Source organism: Carya illinoinensis, chromosome 13, assembly GCF_018687715.1.
Source record: "Carya illinoinensis cultivar Pawnee chromosome 13, C.illinoinensisPawnee_v1, whole genome shotgun sequence".
NCBI lineage: Eukaryota > Viridiplantae > Streptophyta > Magnoliopsida > Fagales > Juglandaceae > Carya > Carya illinoinensis.
Window position 1 is genome coordinate 31,326,803 of NC_056764.1, and position 22,077 is coordinate 31,348,879.

Below are 22,077 nucleotides of genomic sequence, written 5' to 3' on the forward strand. Positions count from 1 at the left end.
ATTTCATATATACAACCAACAGAATGCGGCATTTTATTAATTTTGTGTAAACTGATATAAAAGACATTCATGATTCATGAAATCTTGATAATTGATAATATATATATATATTTATATATTTATATATACCTAGAGTAGGAGCGACACTGGGGAGGGAGATAAGAAGACCTAAACTATATGAAGTTGAAAGTCAGCCAATCTTCTCCGTGTTCGTATCATCCGATGGCCATTTAACAGTCTCTATAAGACGTTCGCGCATCAACTCCAAGTTTTCATCGGAGATCTCTTGATATATTTCAGCATGATTACATTTCTGCATTGCAATGACATAAAAAGAAGGGTTTTCACACGATTTAGCTTGTTTGTAAGAGCCATGCATTTTGCAGGTTTAAAAGAAAGAGATTTGAAGGGAAAAGAAAAATAAAAAATAAAATTCCACACCTTAACCCATTTACCATACAGGTGAAGCCTGGTTACCATCACTCTCTCAGCAAGCTCTTGCTTCTCCTGTCATTAGATTACATGGTGTCTCATACGTGTCTTCAAGTTTGGTAAAATATATAGCATTGGACGTTGGATTTAACATTACAACTTGATATTTTGCAGAATGGAAGTAACAAATCAAAACCCAATTAGTTCACAGAGACAAACAATGGAAAGAAGAAAGACATAAAATAATTCAGTTATTGCATCTTTTTAAGATTTCCAAGAATTGACTTTAACAACATGAAATGGTTTTACATAGGTACACAAAAACCGACGATTTATATAAAAGTGACTGCAAATAGAATTTTTGTTAAGAGAAATGAAATGTTCACTTTCTACATATTGGTAACCAAACGATAGGAGTGGAAAACCTACCTTTCCAAGGGTCCGAATGAAACGTTTTCCTTCACCAGGCTTGTTTGATGCAACATAACTGTCCAAATGAATAAAGAACCAACATTTAAATAGAAGAATTATTACCATAACCTAAATACATTTAAACACATCTGTTCAGATGTAGGTTAGGAATTGGAGAGTTTAGATCCTTGTCACTCATTGCTGCTGCTCTTACTTAGAAAGATCAATAAGAGTTTTTTATTTTTATTTTATTTTATATACCAATTACCTAGGTAAGCTAATCTGGAAGAACAGAGTTGACTTACTAGAATAATGGTCCAGTTTGTGTCCAACAAAAGCCTCAAATCATGGTCCACTTTAACGCACAAGGTTTTGATACCATGTTGGAGCATCAAAACCAAAAGCTCGAGCAATTGTTTCTAGAGGCCAACTAACAACATAAACCCATTTCATGCTCCACAAAATTAGGAGCGTTTTAGTTCCCTGCTTATGAAGTTACAATATATAACCATGGCAATTTTAATCTAATTCACAGAAGAATATGGCTCCGACTTTGTGGCATTTTCACTTAATTCAAAATCTCTCTCAATTCTAGTCGATGCACCAAGTTCATTATGAAAGCAAGGGATCCCACTTACTCGTAAAACCACCTATATTGCGTCGGATTCATCTCATACAGCTGGTTAAGAACAGTCCTCACAGCCTTATAGGTGAAATAGTTGAGAATTTGCTGCAGACAGACGTTTTGTTAGCCATATCACATTACAGGTTACAGTTTTATAATGAGTGGATAACAGTAATATGAAAGCTTTCAGAAGACAAATATTTACAGGATACAATACTTAGCACTAATCAATAAACACTTGTACCCTTCAGAGCAGACAGGGATGCATCTGCATTGTGAGTTACTCATTGGGAATGGCATCCATTGCTAAATTAGGCATTTTGTTGATAGTTTCATGTTGTAACTATGAACACACAAATAGTTTAGAAAAAGGATAACGAGATTGTTTGATCTAAAAAAATCAGAATCTAAGGTTATAGGCACTATTCATATAGAACGTAACATCAAAGAAGCACATGTTCTGTTATGTGTTCAATATTTCTGCTCATTGCATTGGGATTGCTTAAAAATAAAGCAGAAGCTTCTCTTTTACAAAACAGATAAAGATGCAGTTCTTAGAACAATAAATGAGCACATCTCTGTGGATACGTGAACAGTGGTAGCTTGCCTCTCAAAAAGTCAACTTTATGATACAGAGTTGGACAATTGAAGAACCCACAAAATACATGGAAGTGACCACTTCAGTTTCATTTACATGGGGGACTTATTTCATGTATCAAATTCAGAGATCTCATCCCCCATTCCAAATCTCCCATTCATTAACGAGTCATTCTACTCATCATCCCTACCCCACACACCCCACTTGATTTTTTATTTTTTGTTTTTTATTTTTTTGTTTTATCCTTGTTAAACTAAATGAGTTTTCTACTCATTATCCATACACCACACATTTAGTAAGGGAAAAAAATTTAAAAGAAAATTAAAAAATCATTTGTGGTGGTGTGTGGTGTAGGGATGATGAGTAGAATTTTTCTTCATTAATTGAGGACTTTTCTTCCCTTTTTCATAGATGATAGATTAATTTTAACACGATGAAGTTCTGGTTATAAGTTAATGCTAAAAAATCTAACGGCCACTCAATCTCATCACAAGGGGATAGATAATAGGGAGAAAAGGGAAACTTCCATTAGACATTCAACCTGATTGATAATACACTTACAAGTTATTATTTATTTACCATTCACCTTCACATTTTGTTGATCCAATAGCACATGCTTCATCGTACAAGCATTTGTACTCCATTACTCAAGTTCTAACTCATGGAGCTACCAACAAGTTGCAACTTCCAAGAGTCTTTAAAATTATGAATAACATTCAAATCAATTTTTTCTTAGACATTGAAATTATAGAAAGTGAAAATTTTCCTCAGTAAGATGTCTAAAGGATTTTCTTCTTCTTTTCTCAAATTTTTTATGAACAGCTGGAGGAATCTAGCGTCAATGCACACACAAATGCCGGAATATTGCTCTTGTATTCCCGCAGCAAGAGAGCTCTGGACTGTCACACAGTCCTACTCTATACATAAAGAGGGAAACAATAGAAAGGACCAAGACAAAACGGACATCGTTCTATCCTCTTTGGAAATACATGGAAGAGGGAATGCAATATTTCAGAAAATGAATTCTAGTCACCAATACGATAATATTTAGTTCTCAAGCATTTCTCAAGCATATGAAAAATGACTACTACCGTAATCAACTGCGCACACTAACTACATCGAAAATTCTAAATAAGAACATGTTATTCTCTTACCGTTTTAACATCCTCAAAACTGTCTTCGTACTGCCCGGCAACTTCGTTGACGATCACCAATCTCCGATCCTTCCGCTGCTTCCTCGAACTGCGATTGACGACACCCGAAAGAGCTTTTCTAGAGAGCCGCAACTCACGCCCGGCATCGATGAATGAGCTTCTTAGCTCCACGGACCCCAGCTTCCCAAAATGCTTCCTGGTCATTAAATTCCTATGCAAAACCAAATCCCCACCACTCTTGAAGTTCATATTTGTCGAAGGCAGTGCGTCCAAACACAAACATGGGCTGGTATGAGAGTCCACCACCGATGAACCCATAACTGATAAAGCTCCCACCATCCTCTATCTTCCTCTCTCAGTCTCGGACACACAGAAACACACGAAGTTAAGCGTAAAAGTTTGACCTTTCAAACCCGGGTCACGGTTCTCCCTGAACTCAGTCTGGGAACGTTTAATTCAAGAAAAATAAGAGGTGCCCACCTGAGAAAAAAAGTAAGGAAAGCGCAAGTGGGCGTCCTACAAAACAGGAGGTTGGCGATTCTAGTCAAAGATTCACGGAAGGAAGAAACTGAATCTTACAACTGAATCTTAAGAAGGAACGTGTTCAGGAGAAGAAAAGATTTTGCGTGCAAGGAAAGTGTGGGGGAAAACGGTGGATTTGGAAGGTGGGCGAAGTTTGAACATCCTTAACCAGACAAAAATCTAAGGTCCAAAATTCTCCACCCATAAAGGCTGATTCAAAATCAAACTTAGCTTCTTCGTTTTTTTTTTTTTTTAAAAGAATAAAAAAATTGCATGCAAAAGTGTATAGAATCTAGTCCCCCAAGCATTATTCTTCTCAAATTGGTCGGAATATTGCCACGTGGGGAAATCATGTCGGAGGAATAGGAACGTGTCGAAATTGTTCAACGTCTTTGAACTGTTTTACCGGTGAATTTGTCAACACAATTTAAGTAGTCCACCAGCGCCCGCTCGCATCATGTTTTGTCTGTGACACACTTCCAACAAGACTGAATTTGTCAACACAATTTAATTAATTTCTTTTCAACCTTAAAGAATATAGTCCTTCTGAAATGTGTTTAGATCGAGTCTCTTTTTTTATAAAAGTAGCGAAAACATTGAAAATTGTTTAAAAGGGAAATTGTTTTCATTGTTTTTTTTTTTTAAATAATGAAAACTGAATTAAATGATTAGATGAAAATTTCTTAGGAAAGAAAAAATAACACGTCCTGAAACTTTGGATTGTCGATCAAACTTCTTTTAGAAATTTATATATAAATTTTTGGCAACCGAGAAGAATTCTAGCATACGATATATGCAGAAGTGCGAGACATTTTTCCCATCTCCTAGGGGACTCTTGCAAGGCATAAATTCGGCGTCTTTGGAGAAAAATGTAGAAGAAGATCATCATGTATAGGTAACCTTTGAACTCTAAAGACGGAAGGAAAATGATCTGCCAACTTCTTACAGAAACATATTACGTTGGAAGAATATTATTACAACATTCCCTAATGATCATTATGGGTAAATAGGGAACTTGCTCTTCTTATTCTTCTATATTTCATCTGTTTATACTCTCTTTTTAACGAAGATTTCCATTTTTTCTATACAAACAAATAAATATAGGGACAAGCTAGGTCTCTCCCAGGAACCAAGCGCGAAGCATGCATGCCAAACGAAAGCAGCTAGGAAAAAATGCTTAGAGCACCAATAGAGGCTCCCCAGGAATAAAACCAACTTCAGAGACAGATCTGTGTATATGCTACGCCATAGCTAAGATGCATTTAGCTCCGGAGAAAGTTCCAAGGACCTGTTCCTCTCCCTATTCTGCAAATGCAGAGGTACAAGATTAATGAGGATTTTTGTTCAATAATCTGACTGACAGCATTCTAGAAAAGGGTAAGCTTGAATTGAAATGTGATGGCAAAACTTCCCTAGTTGTAACGTAACCTTGTAACGGTTTTGCATGTAAGATGTACGTACATCCTAGCGAGGTAATGAAACTTACCTCCAAAAGCCAGCAATTGCTCGGAGACTCATATAGATAGTCAGAGCAACCCAGAGACCAATGAATCCATGACTTGGGGAAAGAATGAATAGACATAAAATGCTGACAATAGCCACCATAATCTGTCGAAAGAAGAACGTCAAGTTGTTTATATATATATAGACTAATTTTTTAATAATAGACTACTCTTTTCAAAACGATTTCGCACTCCACAACTGCAATATCATTTATCTGCCATTAATGTGGATGTAGAAGCATTCCACATCAGCTAGTATTAAAAAGCTTTGGTGTTTTGACATTTTTTGTAACTATAGTGAGTCCCTCAACAAGTGATGTGTCTACACACCGACTTGTAAGAGCAGAACACTACTTGTATCATGTCTTCGTATACAGGAAGTAGACTAGACTTGCCATTGAGAAAGCTGAATATCCAAAATCAGATGCTCCAAAGTTGACGCCATCAAAAACAAAGGCCAACGCATTTATGGGTTGAGTAGCTGCAACAAACTGATATGGAGGAACAAAGCAGTGAGTTCCGTATTATATTGGATCACACTCTCCGAAAGTGGTATTACTGTTTTTTGACAGAAAAGGTACCGGAATGCCTATACTTATGAGGTGCAGGACGTTAACATCTTTTGTAAATAATCGTGCTCCAAAATGCAGTCCCACTCCAAGGAAGACAGCAAGTATCAAACCAAGAACCAGTCCTAGCTGCGGTATAAATGCATCACAGACTCTTAGGAGAACAATCATTTTACTAGAACATATATAATCTTTCTGAGATGACACGATACCATATCTTTGAGGGTAAAAAATTAAATAAATAAGATGACATATGACTCAGCACCTGTAATACTCGAGATGCTGCTGCTTCAGCCTTATCATAGTCCTTCTTTGCAAATGCACTTGCAAGTATGGCCTGAAAGATAGAAAAGCAACTGCGTTTTGGTAGGGGCACAGTTAAAATGAAAAAAATCCCAATTCAGTGCGATGATTAATTGTCAAGCTAATGTAGAATAAACTAATAGTATCATAGGTGTAGCATTCAAAGATTTTGGGAAAAAAAAAAAAAAAAAATTTGCAGTCAAAATCTGTATTGACAAAAACCAAAAGGTCTATCATAAGTCATGACCGCTCTCCTTGTGAGGGGCAGAGAGAAAGTGACTTCATTACACAAACTCAGGTTGAGGAGATCAGGTAAAACTAAATACAACTGCAGAGAAGTCTTGAGCCAATGGCAAGAGATTTTTTTTAGGTTAGTCTAGAGATTTTTAAGTAATCACAGAAGTCTGCTAAATATGGAATGGCACCATGGAAGAGCTTTAGCATGGCACACAAGAAAAATGATTTCAGAGATGATGATATAAATATGCTTCATTTATCTTCTTCTGTTTAGGCCTCTCCTGGGTTTTTACAAATTGGCATACCGTTCTAATTCGTTGAGAAAATAACTACAAAATTAATGTCCTAGTAGACTCAGTGAAAAAATTATTTATAACCTGTCCAGCAACAGCCAAGCCATCAGCAAGAAGTGATGTTGCCAGCCAAACCTGCAAGCAAACTTGAAACGCAGCCATGGATGTTGATCCCTGGCGTGCAGCCAATGATGCAGCCAGAGTCACACAGAATGTCACGGCAATGACCCTCATTAATAGAAGAAAACCTGGAGTTCAACCAAAATGGTGAAATATTTATTAGAAAACACCATATCTAATGTCAATATAAAAATTCTAGCATCTGAAATGGATGCAGAGCTTTTCTGAAGAGGCCAAAATAATTTGAGACAGTTACTTTTGTATCTGAACAATTATAAATCTCACTACTTTTTGTCGAGCTTCCAAATAAGAGGCTGTTAGTGGTATCATTTTCAAAAGTTTTTACTTGTTTACGCTAGATGCTAATTGAATGCTGATTGAAAAATAGGGACTCAAAAATGGAGGTGGTGGAACAACAGTGTAACGGATAAGATACGGAGTAAAATCGCACCAGTCTTAAGGGCATCAACTAACGATAACACCAATAGAAGGATGGGAAGAACCGGGAAACAGACAGAATATTTGGAGATTTATTTTTCTATTGTCAATTAAATGTATAATACTCGATTTTCCCTTAAAATTCCTATAGCTGTTGTTCCATCTAACAAGATGGAACACTCGAAGTCTGTGGGGTTGCAGACTTGCAGGGATATTGCAAGTTAATTGCATATGCTACAGTACCCAGGGGAGATTTGAATCCAAAGCTTTCACAAGAAGTATGGCTATGGGAGTGAGGAACCTCAGAGGAGAAAGTTAAGAAATTATAGTGTAGAAATCTAAATCATTTATTGAATCAAAATTCAACCTTACCATTTTTAAGAAATCGACCAAATTGCAGATATTTGATACTTGGAGGTAAGAGATCAACTTGTGCCATTAATCTCCACAAAAGTATAACTGAAATTAGGTACCTATGATGACCATGAAAATGCAAACCATTAGAAGCGATCCCCGATCACAATACTTGTTAAATACTATATATGGACAAATATCATATAATGCTTACTGTGATATTACATGGGCAATGGCAGCCCCACTGACACCCAGATGGAAAACAAAGATGAATAATGGATCTAGTATTATGTTTGTTACATCTCCCGCCACTACAATAAGATTAAAAACAAATTTTAATGAGTCCAAGGCAGAATAAGTATTGATCTTTATCCATGTTTGAAAAGATCAAATTATAAGTTGAATTATTGCAGCCAGTGAAGGTATACCAGTGGCATATAAAGGTGTTTTTGTATCCTTAAATCCACGAAATACCCCTTGCATTGCCAGCGAGAGAAGGACTGCAGGAGCACCAAGTGACCTCAATGTCAAGTACTGATGTGCAGGGGTTAGCATAGCAGAGTCCTATATTGAAATGAAAGCAGCATGCTGTCAAAAAAAACTACGTTGTAATAAATATGGGGACTTGATATTAAAGGAAACCGAGACTTGTAATAAAATTGAGCAGAACAAGTGTCAGAGCTACTTGTTACTTTAACTGAAAGCACTTACAGAACTGACTCCCATGAAGTTTAGTAGAGGTTTTGCACCAGATATGAGGAATATGGCTTGTATGAGGCCAAGTATGCTGCCAATAACCAAGGCAGAAGAGGCAGATGGAATATGCCTCCTTTTATTCTCAATCTTAACTATATCAAAGCTACCATGAGTTAGTTTTGAAGTGTATGCATTCTCACATGTACCTGATAGAGAAACTTAAAGGGATTAATATATGTTTAATATAAATATTGCATGAACCGGTAAAAGGATCCAAGATAAGGAGGAAAATATGTATGATTATAAAATATTCAAGAGAGAGAACAGAAAATAGGAAACCATACCATTTTTTGGTATCAATTCTTTAACCTCACTCTCTACTGTTGAAACTGTATCCAAGTAGTCACAATCCTGTGCTTCAGGGCTCTTACTTCTAATGGTATCTTCCTCTGCAACAAAAGAGGTCGTGACACTGACAAGGGGAAATATTGCAATCCTTGACACTTGATTGAATAGAGCAATAGAAACTCCTACAGCAGCGAGTTCCACTGGACCTGTATGTTTAGGCACCACCATCAGTCAGTTGCTTTAGTGAAAATTGTCTCCAAAACACAAGTATATTATATCTGACTTTTTTTGTTCCATCTGTTGTGGCCTAAAATATATTCATGATTATGACAAGGAAACCTAATCACTTAGTAACACTTGCCATTCTATTATTATCTTGTTTGTTAGCATATGTCATTTAGAAACATGAGAAAGCTATGATGTAACAAAAAGAATGCACACCTGCAGGTAAACAAATCAGGTAAATTAGAACCACCCCCTCCCCAACACACGCAAACAACCACCTCAATCTCAAACACACCCTCATACGATGACCAGTTACAACTCACTCCTAAATCGAACTTTTTGTTGTGAGTTACCCCATAAGTCAAATTGAGACATTAAATGTCAATTTCTAAAAGTTAAAAACATGCTTTTGTAAAGTTCAACTTAAACTACAAAAAGGTATCTTCGCATCTTTCAACTACCAAAAAGTTACAATATGCACCTCTTGTTAAGATATGAATGTCAAATTCTCTGATTCCAGGTATATTCAAGTATTTTCATCCATCTTAATAGACATAATTGAATGAGGGTGCTACTTGGCAGTTGGTGGCCGTTTGAGGGTTAACGGGCCAGTTTTGGTAGTTTATGGAGTTCATTATAAAACTTGCGTGTTAGAGGGTTGAAGGTGTATTTTCCCTATATTTTACAAGTAGCTCTGTCAACTATTATGGCATCTGCTCATGGGCCAGCCGTATAACACCATGGGCTGTCCTCAAAACTAATAAGTTTCATAAAAATGAGGCAACTGCAGAACCACAAGACCTACCAAAACCAATCTAAAAACACAGGTGTTGCTCTCATGCTGTAGTTGGAACACTGAGAATGGAATGGTGAAGGAAGTTTTCTGATTCAAGTTCCAAGTCTCATAAGCCAAGCGCAACAGTAAAGGGAAATGGAAAATACCTATTTGGCCAATGAATGCTGTGTCAACTAAAGAAGCAACTGGGTCAGCTGTCAAAGCCAGTGCAGCTGGCAACGCAATCTGTGCTATTTCTGAACCAAGTTCATCCAGTTTGAAAATGAGTCTGGCCATAAAGATAGAGGAACTAAGCATTAGCTCTTAGATATCACAAAGATAGAAAATCCTAACCAGTATTTTCTCAAATAAGTCAACCTATTGTCCCTTCGGGGACATCCGATAAAATTGAAACAATACAGAGAAGACTAGCATGGCCCCTGCGCAAGGATGACATGCTGAGAAATGGTCCCCTAGGAAACCCAAATTACAATAAAAATACGTAAAGAACAATTTTGAGCAAAAGTATCGGTCAAAAAGTCATGATTCTTAAAAATCACATATAGAAGAGTCTAAACTCTAAAGTGCTAATTTTCAAGCTGGAAGGTAACTAAAGAATCAATAACCTCCCAACAGGGAAGTGCATGGCTAAAGCCTAAATGCATATTAAGGAAATAATACCTGGCGTTTTTTAAGAAAATGTAAAATGGAATTCTCCTCCTATCCCTTGGTGGATACGAGTCACCTTCTTCAGTCATTATTGAGAAGATCAGTTCGCTAAGTTGCCTTTATATCAAGAGAATAACGGCGGCATACATGCAAGAGCAAGCAGACTTATCAAGCCTATGTTGCCACAGTGAAGAGAATGATGATTATAAACAAAAAAAAAAAAATCATCAATTAAACTACCTACTCCGTAGATTCTATCGTAAAGAAAGAAAAAAAAATTGATATAATGCTTTCAGATTCAAAATTTTCCTCTGAAAAACAGATAAACCTATTTTTAAATCGCCCCATTATATATTGAAGGTCCCCAGACAGTTATCCATGGAGAGAAATGGAACCGTGATGAGATCAATGAATACCAAGAACCAAAAAATCTAGTCTTCTTAACGTGTTAATTACATTTTAGAAAAAGAAGTCTCACCTTATACCCTGGTAATTATGTCATCTTTAGAAAATTCATTAGTCTAGTCTTCTCACCGGACATAAAATTTAAAGACCGGAGAAAAAGAGAGATCACTTAAAGCCCAAAGAACTTTCCATTGAAAGTTCCCAACTCAGAAAATAGTATGAACATTGAAACCATATGAACAAAAAGGAATCTTTCTTTGAAAAACGTAACGTACCTCACAGAAACATTTCAGCGATCAAACCTCAGTGCCCATGAATACAAGGCCCACCTACTTCAAAGCACTGAAGAAGAAAGAAGCTTATTAGATTCGTTAGGTTCATAACAAAGCTCTCCTCTCACTTTCAAAAGAAAATAATCTCTACAAGGGAGACGAGCCACGATGAATGCGTGAGGGAGAGACGGAGAGAGAGAGGTTTTGTACGTTGTGTTGATGACTACGAGCAGAAGAGGCTTCGACTATATTCCTGGCCAGAAAGAGGACCACGTGAGGTTATGGTGGTGGGCCCTCATCCATGACTGACTTCAAAAAAGCATATAGCAAGACGAAATGAACAAGTGGCAGTGTGAGGTTCAATAGAAACGTCAATTTGCATCAAAATCATCAAAAGGGATCACTGCATGCCTATGACTCTCTGCCAAGTGTTTGTTCTTCATGACTACCATGCAAATACGCCAACATCTCTACCGAGCCATTCATGATCAAAACCACCCGGGGCGGACAAAACGAATTGAGAAGAAAAGAGGGGTGAAAGTGAAAAAAGTTGGTAGAATATCGAATCTCCCTTTTTCTGGGTAAAATAACACCTGATCTGAAATTTATGATTTATCAGAAATGAATACCAACAAGGCAAAAATTGGGTGCCTTTTGTTCTAAACGGACGGCCGGTTAACTTGTTATTCGATCAATCGCTAGATATTTACTTCATTTATAGATTTAAAAGAAAGCGTGAGGTCTATAATTATAGAGGAATGCTATACAACCTCCTAACCTCCCACACCACTTATTTTTTAAATTTTTAATATTTTTTTAAAATTATTTTTGAATTTATTCTTCTTAAATTAATTCAATTCTTTTATTTATTATTTATATATTAAATATTTGATAAAAAAAATAATAATAAAAATTAAAAAAAATATGGTATGTAGAAATTATGTAAATAGTAAGAAGTTGTCTAGATTTTTTCAGAATTCTAACCCCACAATGGAGATGACGTCTCTTTACAAGAACAAAGACAAAAATTGCGAGGAGATCAACCATCAGCACCGGCTACTCGCAAATAGACCCGTAGGCTCTTTGTTAAAAAAAAATAAATAAATAAAAAAAAAAAGGTCCCATTTAAAATAAATTATTATCTTTTACATTTTTAAAGATAGAGTCTAATTTTTTACAAAACTTTATGCAGAACTTATCTATTTAAAATTTGTATAAATCATTATCTCTAATATAGCTATGTAATATGTTAGTGAGATTGTAAATATATATAGTATTTATTAAACACTCAATATTATTCAAAAAATTTAAGTTATATAGACATCAATAAATACCATTTTACCCACTTTATTATATATTTATATATATGATTAGTCTACCTTAAAATATTCATATTATTGTAAGAGATTGTATGGATTGAAAAACGCTCTTATCTCATCTCATCATTACAATTTTTTCAAATTTTTATATAAAATATAATGAACAATATAATTTAACATTTTCAAATTCTAAAACAATAATAATCTTAAAAAATAATATTCTAATAATATTTTATTCAATTTTTAACTTTCATCTAAAACCAATTTATTTTATTTCATTATCCAAACAACATCTTAAAAGACTGCATGGTTAGTAACGGAATATTTAACCTAATCGCATGCATGCATGGCAACTAATTAATTACCTACCATGCCTTTAGGCTGCCATGCATTTGATCATGAAAAGATCATTTTCTCCACTGAGAAACTGACCAATTGGAGCATATATAATTTAATTTGCTGGCTGATAATATTGCTACTCATCATTCGATAAGATAATTGCTACTCATTATCTCCACATATCACACATTTTATTTTTAAAATTTTTTTAAAGTTTATTCTTTTAAATTAATTGAATTTTTCTACACGTTAACTTTATATCAAATATTGAGTAAAAGGAAAAATAAAGTGTCGTATTTGATATGTAGAGATGATGAATAGAATTTTTCTATAAAAAAAAGTCTAGAGAGAGAGAGTAGAATATATATATATATATATATATATATATATGTTCCTGATAAAAAGTAATCTTTAAAGCATAAAAAAAGCTATCTTAATTATTCCAAAAGTGTCTTATTTTCTAATATCGTTGTCACACATATACAATATACATACTATATTATATATAGATATATATACATATGTTCTCGTTCTCATCGTGAGAATTACGTTACCAGAGGTCGAATATTATTCAGACTTTCAATCCCTTTATTATAAAGTTTGAAAAAAGAAAGAAAAGACGTACGTTCGGCCATTATCCGGCCTCACTGATCTATTTTATTTGACGTGCTTCACCAACTAATTTTAATTGGTAGCTCGGTCCTACAATAACGTGTGGACTCTAGTCATGTTCCAAATAGCCAAGCAAATAATTCAAAGCTAGCTAGGATCGATCATTACTGAGCTTCCATGCACTTTCATACAATATTTCTCTCTCTAACACTAAGAATTTTCCACCTTAATTTCCCACCTCCGGAAAGCATGAACATTATCTACAGAAAGTGACATTGATCCACTACTACAACTACATGACCAAAACCGTCCAAAACTGTCGATTTATTTGAGTTGATCGAATTAATGATCGATCGAGATCGATCGATGCATGCAACTAGCTAGCATGGATATGATCCACGCAGGCCGGAATATTCCAATATTGTCCAATTAATTAAGCTCATGAGTATATTAATGTTCTCTTGGTTTTTTTTTTTTTTTTAAGTGATGGGTGATACTAAGCCGGTCACATATATCCCCCATTGGTTATATGTCACTTTTTAATTTTTTTTTCTTTTTCCTCTCCACATTTTTTAAACATATTTAAATATTTTTTAAAAATAAAAAAATACACAAATATACTAATATTCACTTTTTTAACTATTAAGTTAAAAAAAATAATAAAAAATTAAAATACATGAATAGTCAAAATGAGAGAGTAAATTCATGGAACACATTAGCATTTTTTTTTTTTTTTTGAATTTGTAAAAGGCAGAGAATTACAATTAATGCCATAGTCGCATATAATTAAAAACGCACATTAATCCTCTTATTTTTAATATTTTATATCCTTCTACTTCCGACTTGATCTACATTTTCTACTAATATATATTTATACAAAGAGATCAGATCAATAGTTACAACCTAGCTACATGAATCTCACCGTTCTATATATATATATATATATATATTTGCAATAGGATGGATCTTGTACCAATTGAATTACAAATCAACTGGTTTTCTTCTCCTAATTAAGGATTAATGATAATCTTACTTTGTTAAGTTTTATCTCATGCATGTCATTCATGTAGGCATATCTTAATTATAAGCTAATTTGGCCGAAATACCTAAGCATTGAATGGCTCTAATGGCTATATAATATGCTTATAAAATTTGGCATTTGAAGTCGCTTCTTATATATATATATATATTCAAAAAGTGGGTTGTGTTTTACATTTTATTTCTCAAACAATATTTCTTAGAATTTCATTTGGGAGTACTTAATATTCCTATATGGTCGATCTGAAGTACTCCTAATTGAGTGCATTAATGCATCATGTCTGGACATAGATCATTAGATATAGCCAAATTATAATAACTATATTGTGGTAAGTAAATGAGAAAAGGAAATCTTAAAATACTTATTTGGATAAGCTACAGTATCCAACAAATTTGTTTGCAACTGTAGATCAATATCCAACAAATTATAGTTTGAATTCAGAGAGTGTTTCATCTTATCATTACAACTTTTCTAAATTTTCACACAAAATATAATAAACAATTCAACCTTTTCAAATTTTAAAATAATAATAATATTATAATAATATTTTATTCAACTCTCAACTTTTATCTAAATCTATTTCATTTCATCTCTAAATCCAAACGAGTCCTAAAATGCTGACTAGCGTTGCTCATATTTATCCAATGTGGAGGTATTTTTGTGGGTTTTGGTTAAACTTATGCTTCCTATCTAGACATTATCAGGCCATGATCCAATGCTATTAATGCTCTAAAAATTAAAATTAAAAAAAAAAAGAAAGAAAGCTATGTACGATTGAGTTTTAGAAAAATAAAAAGACATAAAAAGACTATAATACAATCAACATTAAAACTAATAAGCTAGTAATTAATTAAGATCAATGCAATAAAGATGTTTTTTTCTTTATATATATAAATTATTATATACACATTTTTCTGTCAAAGTTATCAATCAATGATCTCGTGATCATGATCTGCTTAATTATGATCTGCATATAAATATATATATATATATATATATATATATCTGTAAATATATTTCTAAGTGGGATTGGAATGCAATATTCGTACTACTTGAGAACACTCATGGTTGCCCTCCATCCATCCCTACATTCAAACCCATTGCCAAGAACATTTTGCTTTCTTGCTTAGCCATAGGTTATATATGCGACCTTATGCAAACCCAATCCTCAAAATCCATTTTATAACTGAATCCAAAGGCTAGTAGCTTTAAGATTTGAAATTCCCAATGTACCCATATGAATCCACAAAATTATCTATCAATTTACTCAAACAAATTAGTTAGATCTCAATCGCGTGATTATTTAATCAATCAAATATTTAAAATAAAGAAATAAATTTGCATAACACAACGATTGGTTACAGAGGAAAACCCTTTAAAGAATTTTTTAAAAGTAAAACCTATGGGAGAGCCAAACCCAGAAAAATCAATTTTATTATTTGAAAATCATATTACAAGTAAACTCTCAATTATAAAACATTTACTAATTGACTATCTTACTTGACTAGACAAATGATCCGTTTATCTTCTACTGCAATAGCAGGCAGAACTTCTGGCGATTTTCAAATATTAGCTTTTCTCCTAAAACTCCAGTGGCTGAAATCTAATCAACGATCCTCCAAACTTAGAGCACAATCACACTCAATGAGAGATGAAAATTAACAAGATGAAAATTCTCAAATGAATTTTCTCTCTCAAGCACTCAGAATTCCTCTCAATCATTCCTAGCTAAAATTCCTTAAAAAGTTATAAAACTGAATTCCTTTAAATAGAAAGTCTGGAAAGTGTTCCAATTGAGGTAGAATTCTGTTGACAGTTAAAATCTATCGCAAAGACATCTCCTGACGGATTGCTAATATTTTGCGATAACTCTTCTCTGCAGTAATTGATTTTTGTTCAGCTTCTATTTTGAATAAATGCAGATTCTCATGGACTCAAATTTCGCATAAATAACTTATCTAAACAACCTTCAAGACTTCTAAATAAATTCAATATTGTTATAGATGAGGTCAATAATTATTTTAGATTAATCTAAAATTACAAATATAATGATATGATAAATTCTATCATTTAGTTACCTAGTCTCAACCAACTTTTGTATTTACAAGATTCAATCAGAAGAAACTCATCACTTTCTCCTATTTGCCGCAAACTGCATTGACCTTCTTTGGCTCATAAGGAATAATATAAGGCTCTGTTTGAAGGTGAAAACCTATGACCAAATGCCCTCAACCTCTCTCACGCGGCCAGTAGTATGTCAGCTGAGCATCTGACATACTACTAGTCTTCAACCCCTCCTCAATGGTTAATGAAAGCTTATATATATATATGCTGCGATCATATATCCATCTCTGGCTGTGTTTGAAGTAGCCAAAGCTCAAGAATTCTGCCATGTCATTACCGAAGGAGATTTTCTACATGTGGTACCTGCTCTTTCTAAGCAAGATCTTTTTACAAACTGGATGATTTCTGCCGTGATCAATGACATTAGGTAAGACCTTAGTATTTTTCTCTTTTTGTGAGCTTAACAAAATTCGCATGCATGCATGCAGTAGCTAGCGCCAATATTGTGTGTGTGCATGCATAACTTTGGCAAAATGGGTCACTCCTCCTGATCATGACATGATTGTAGGTGGCATACCCATAACCCATGCAGCTAGTTACCTCTTGATGTCCAATTTATGATGCATTTGAACCTCTTGTTTATTATTAATTTGTATGAATAAACAAGGCGTAATAGTCACACCTACGCAATCAATATTCATCAATTTCCAAGCTAGTTTCCCAACTAATATCTAATAAATTCTTAAGCTTCAACGACAACACGTAGGCGGCTGCTTTAAATTTCCGGTCCCATTTTTCACATTTTGATTTCAAACTTGTATTTTGTTTTCCATTGTCAATTATCATCTTTGCTACCGCAAATCTTCCATAGGCCATAGCCCTTTTGTCAATTGCACCTAAAGGCTTTAAATTCCACCCTAGCATCAGAGCATGCTGATTTTAAGCCAAAATTGTTTATTAAATTCTTTTCCTATCTGTATTTAATGTCCTGCTAGTGCTAGCAACAGGCTGGTTAAAGAGGTGAAAGTCAATGTTTTGACTTCGAGTTTTATTACGTGTACATATTAATATTAATTATTTTATATTTAAAATTTAAATTAGTACTGTTTTTAATAAAATTTATTTTTTAATTAATCATATTAAATTAATATATATTAATAAATAATTATACTTACAACTATATATATTTTTTTTTTTTGACTTCTATGACAAAATATTCCAAAGTATCGACTCTTGACTGTGAGAATTTTGTAGTGATGAGCAACGTGGGGCAATTTTATTTGTAATCCCCACTTTCTCTCCCTAGAGTAACGAGATCTGATCTTAAATACTTTACAATTGTAGGGGCTCCAGCCTTCGCCCTTTGTACCTTAAGCTATTATAACAAAATTTTAATAATAATAAAATGAAACGGAGATATTCTTAAAAAGTCCTTACTAATAGGATAGACACAATTATAGATAAAATTATTTCTAAGTCTCAAAATGTCTTTATAAGAGATAGAAAAATATTAAATTCGTTTTTTATTGCTAATGAATGCTTTGACAACATGATTAAGTTGGGAGTCCCGAGCATTTTATGCAAACTAGATATAGAGAAAGCTTATAATCATGTTAACTGGACATTTCTATTCTATTTGTTGAGTCGATGTAGATTTGGAAAAAAATGGAGGTAGTGGATGAGGCATTGTCAATTGTGTGTCAATAGTTCACTTTTCGATTTTGGTAAACGATGATCCCATAGGTTTTTTAATCATTTGCGGGGTCTACAACAAGGCGATCTACTATCACCTTTCTTTTTTATCCTCGTTATGGAGGCTCTAAGTAGAATAGTGTCACCTGCAGTAGAGGGTAATTTTTTTTTTTCAGGATTTTCAGCGAAGAATAATCATCGTGGCTCCACCATTTTTTCACACCTCTTGTTTGCAAATGACATGCTGCTATTTTGTGAGGAAAATTCAAGTCATATTCAATTTTTAAAGGCTATATATATATCTTACTTTGCTTTGAAGCAGTATCTGGGTTAAAAAGAAATCTCGCTAAGATGGAGATGGTTGGGATGGGTGATGTGAATAATATTAGGGAGCTGGCTAACATACTGGATTGTGTGGTCTCTTCGCTGCCAATGAATTATCTTGGTCTTCCGTTGAGAGTATCATTTAAAGCTAAGACAATTTAGGAGGAGGTGTTAGAAAAAATAGAACGCAGGCTAGACGAATGGAAAAGATTGTATCTATCTAAATGGGTTTGGATCACACTCACTAAGAGTAATTTATCAAATCTTCCCACATATTTCTTGTCCTTATTTCCCGGCCTTCTAGCTAGCATTGCATTTCTGATTGAGAAACTTCAACGTGATTTTCTATTTAGTGAACTAGGTGATGAGTTTAAATTTCACTAAGAGTACTTTATCAAATCTTCTCACATATATACATATATATATATATATATATATATATATATATATATATATATTTATGTTCATGATAAAAAGTAATCTTTAAAGCATAAAAAAAAGCTATCTTAATTATTCCAAAAGTGTCTTATTTTCTAATAGCGTTGTCACACATACAATATACATATATATATATATATATATATATATGTTCTCGTTCTCGTTCTCATCGTGAGAATTACGTTACCAGAGGTCGAATATTATTCAGACTTTCAATCCCTTTATTCTAAAGTTTGAAAAAAGAAAGAAAAGACGTACGTACGGCCATTATCCGGCCTAACTGATCTATATTTTATTTGATGTGCTTCACCAACTAATTTTAATTGGTAGCTCCATCCTACAACGAAGTGTGGACTCTAGTCATGTTAATTCCAAATAGCCAAGCAAAAAATTCAAAGCTAGCTAGGATCGATCATTACGTACTGACCTTCCATGCACTTTCATACAATATTTCTCTCTAACGCTAAGAATTTTCCACCTTAATTTCCCGCCTCCGGAAATTAAGCATGAATATTATCTACAGAAAGTGACATTGATCCACTACTACAACTACATGACCAAAACCGTCCAAAACTGTCGATTTATTTGAGTTGATCAAGTTAATGATCGATCGATCGATGCATGCAACTAGCTAGCATGGATATGATCCACGCAGGCCGGACTATTCCAATATTGTCCAATTAATTAAGCTCATGAGTATATTAATGCCCTTTTTTTTTCTTTTTTTTTTTCAAGTGATGGGTTCTACTCAGCCGCCTAGCGGTCACATCCCCATAGGTTATATGTCACTTTTGAATTTTTTTTTCTTCCTCACCACATTTTTTAAACATATTTAAATATTTTTAAAAAAATACACAAATATATTAATATTCACTTTTTTAACTATTAAGTTAAAACAATAATAAAAAATTAAAATACATAAACGGTCCAGATAAGGGGGCAAATTCATGGGGCACATTAACATTTTCTTTTATATATATATATATATATATTTTTTTTTTTTTGAATTTGTAAAAGGCAGAGAATTACAATTAATGTCATAGTCGCATATAATTAAAAACGCACATTAATCCTCTTATTTTTAATATTTTATATCCTTCTACTTCCGACTCGATCTACCTTTTCTATTAATATATATTTATACAAAGAGATCAGATCAATAGTTACAACCTAGCTACATGAATCTCACCGTTCTATATATATATATATATATATTTGCAATAGGATGGATCTTGTACCAATTGAATTACAAATCAACTGGTTTTCTTCTCCTAATTAAGGATTAATCATCTTACTTTGTTAAGTTTTATCTCATGCATGTCATTAATGTAGGCATATCTTAATTATAAGCTAATTTGGCCGAACTACCGAAGCTATATAATATGCTTATAAAATTTGGCATTTGAAGTCGCTTCTCATAAGGAATAATATAAGGCTCTGTTTGAAGGTGAAAACCTATGACCAAATGCCCTCAACCTCTCTCACACGGCCAGTACTATGTCAGCTGAGCATCTGATCCAAGCATGGAAGTCCAAAAAACATACAAACCGTTATACCCGAAACAGGCCTTGTTAAAGCAAATTTTGATGCTACTCTTCAATCCCTCCTCATTGGTTTAATGAAAGCTTATATATATATATATATATATATATATATATATATATATATATATGCTGCGATCATATATCCATCTCTGGCTGTGTTTGAAGTAGCCAAAGCTCAAGAATTCTGCCATGTCATTACCGAAGGAGATTTTCTACATGTGGTACCTGCTCTTTCTAATCAAGATCTTTTTACAAACTGGATGATTTCTGCCGTGATCAATGACATTAGGTAAGACCTTAGTATTTTTCTCTTTTTGTGAACTTAACAAAATTCGCATGCATGCAGTAGCTAGCGCCAATGTGTGTGTGCATGCATAACTTTGGCAAAATGGGTCGCTCCTCCTGATCATCACATGATTGTAGGTCGCATACTCATAACCCATGCAGCTAGTTACCTCTTGATGTCCAATTTATGATGCATTTGAACCTCCTTATTTATTATTAATTTGTACGAAGAAACAAGGCGTAATAGTCACACCTACGCAATCAATATTCACCAATTTCCAAGGTAGTTTCCCGACTAATATCTAATAAATTCTTAAGTTTCAACAACAACACGTAGGGCGGCTGCTTTAAATTTCAGGTCCCATTTTTCACATTTTGATTTCAAACTTGCATTTTGTTTTCCATTGTCAATTATCATCTCTGCTACCGCAAATCTTCCATAGGCCATAGCCCTTTTGTACATTGCACCTAGAGGCTTTAAGTTCCACCCTAGCATCGTAGCAAGCTGATTTTAAGCCAAAATTGTTTATTAATTTTTTTTCCTATCTGTATTTAATGTCCTGCTAGTGCTAGCAATAGGTTAGTTATGGGGTGAAAGTCAATGTCTTGGCTTTTAAATTTTACTATGTATAAATAAAGTTATATACTAATCTATATATTAATATTGATTACTTCATATTTAAAATTTAAATTAATATTGTTTCGAATAAAATTTATTTTTTGACCAATCACATTAAATTAATATACATATTAGTGCACAATTATGCTTGCAACTAAATTTTTCATTTGACTTCTATAGCAAAATATTCCAAAGTATCAACTCTTGACGGTAAGCATTATAATAATAACAAAATTATAATAATAATAAAATGAAACGGAGATACTCTTAAAAGTCCTTACTAATAGGATGGACACAATAATGGATAAAATTATTTCTAAGTCTTAAAATGCCTTTGTGAGAGATAGACAAATATTGGATTCGCTTTTTATTGCTAATGAATGCTTGGACAACATGATTAAGTTGGGAGTCCCGGACATTTTATGCATACTAGACATGAAGAAGGCCTATGATTATATTAACTGGGCATTTCTATTCTATTTGTTGAGTCGATGTGGATTTGGAAAAAGATGGAGGTAGTGGATGAGGCATTGTCAATTGTGTGTCAACAGTTCGCTTCTTGGTTTTGGTAAACGATGATCCCGTAAGTTTCTTTAATAATTCGCAGGGGCTATAACAAGGCAATCCACTATCACCTTTCTTTTTTGTCCTTGTTATGGAGGCTCTAAATAGAATAGTGTCACTTGCAGTAGAGGGTAATTTTTTTTTTCAGGATTTTCAGCGGAGAATAATCATCGTGGCTCCACCATTTTTTCACACCTCTTGTTTGCAAATGACACACTGCTATTTTGTGAGAAAAATTCAAGTCATATTCAATCTTTGAAGGCTATTTATTATATATATATATATATATA

General features: G+C 33.7%; 2 protein-coding genes and 1 pseudogene across 3 annotated transcripts; 1 reads left to right on the forward strand and 2 right to left on the reverse strand.

Annotated features, from left to right (window-relative positions):
- Positions 1 to 8: 8 nt before the first annotated feature.
- LOC122291699 (chaperonin-like RbcX protein 2, chloroplastic) lies at positions 9 to 3,949 on the reverse strand. The gene is made up of 5 exons (XM_043099585.1): positions 3,221 to 3,949; positions 1,482 to 1,573; positions 862 to 919; positions 442 to 507; positions 9 to 313 (listed from the first exon to the last, which is right to left on the reverse strand). The coding sequence occupies exons 1-5, from the start codon at positions 3,557 to 3,559 to the stop codon at positions 191 to 193; spliced, it is 678 nt and encodes a 225-aa protein (XP_042955519.1). The 5' UTR covers positions 3,560 to 3,949; the 3' UTR covers positions 9 to 190.
- Positions 3,950 to 4,614: 665 nt separating this feature from the next.
- On the reverse strand, positions 4,615 to 11,600 carry LOC122291697 (protein DETOXIFICATION 42). Of its 2 annotated transcripts, XM_043099583.1 has the most exons (15): positions 11,159 to 11,600; positions 10,952 to 11,018; positions 10,284 to 10,388; positions 9,770 to 9,891; positions 8,599 to 8,808; positions 8,270 to 8,460; positions 7,987 to 8,122; positions 7,773 to 7,869; positions 7,577 to 7,677; positions 6,731 to 6,894; positions 6,079 to 6,150; positions 5,826 to 5,942; positions 5,640 to 5,735; positions 5,229 to 5,350; positions 4,615 to 5,047 (listed from the first exon to the last, which is right to left on the reverse strand). In XM_043099583.1, exons 3-15 carry the CDS (start codon positions 10,358 to 10,360, stop codon positions 5,005 to 5,007), a joined length of 1,548 nt encoding a protein of 515 aa, XP_042955517.1. In that variant the 5' UTR covers positions 10,361 to 10,388; positions 10,952 to 11,018; positions 11,159 to 11,600; the 3' UTR covers positions 4,615 to 5,004. The 2 variants fall into 2 exon arrangements, with proteins under 2 accessions (XP_042955517.1, XP_042955518.1); XM_043099584.1 differs by lacking the exon at positions 11,159 to 11,600 and having other exon boundaries at positions 10,284 to 10,390; positions 10,952 to 11,152.
- LOC122293115 lies at positions 9,986 to 10,082 on the forward strand (annotated as a pseudogene).
- Positions 11,601 to 22,077: the final 10,477 nt, after the last annotated feature.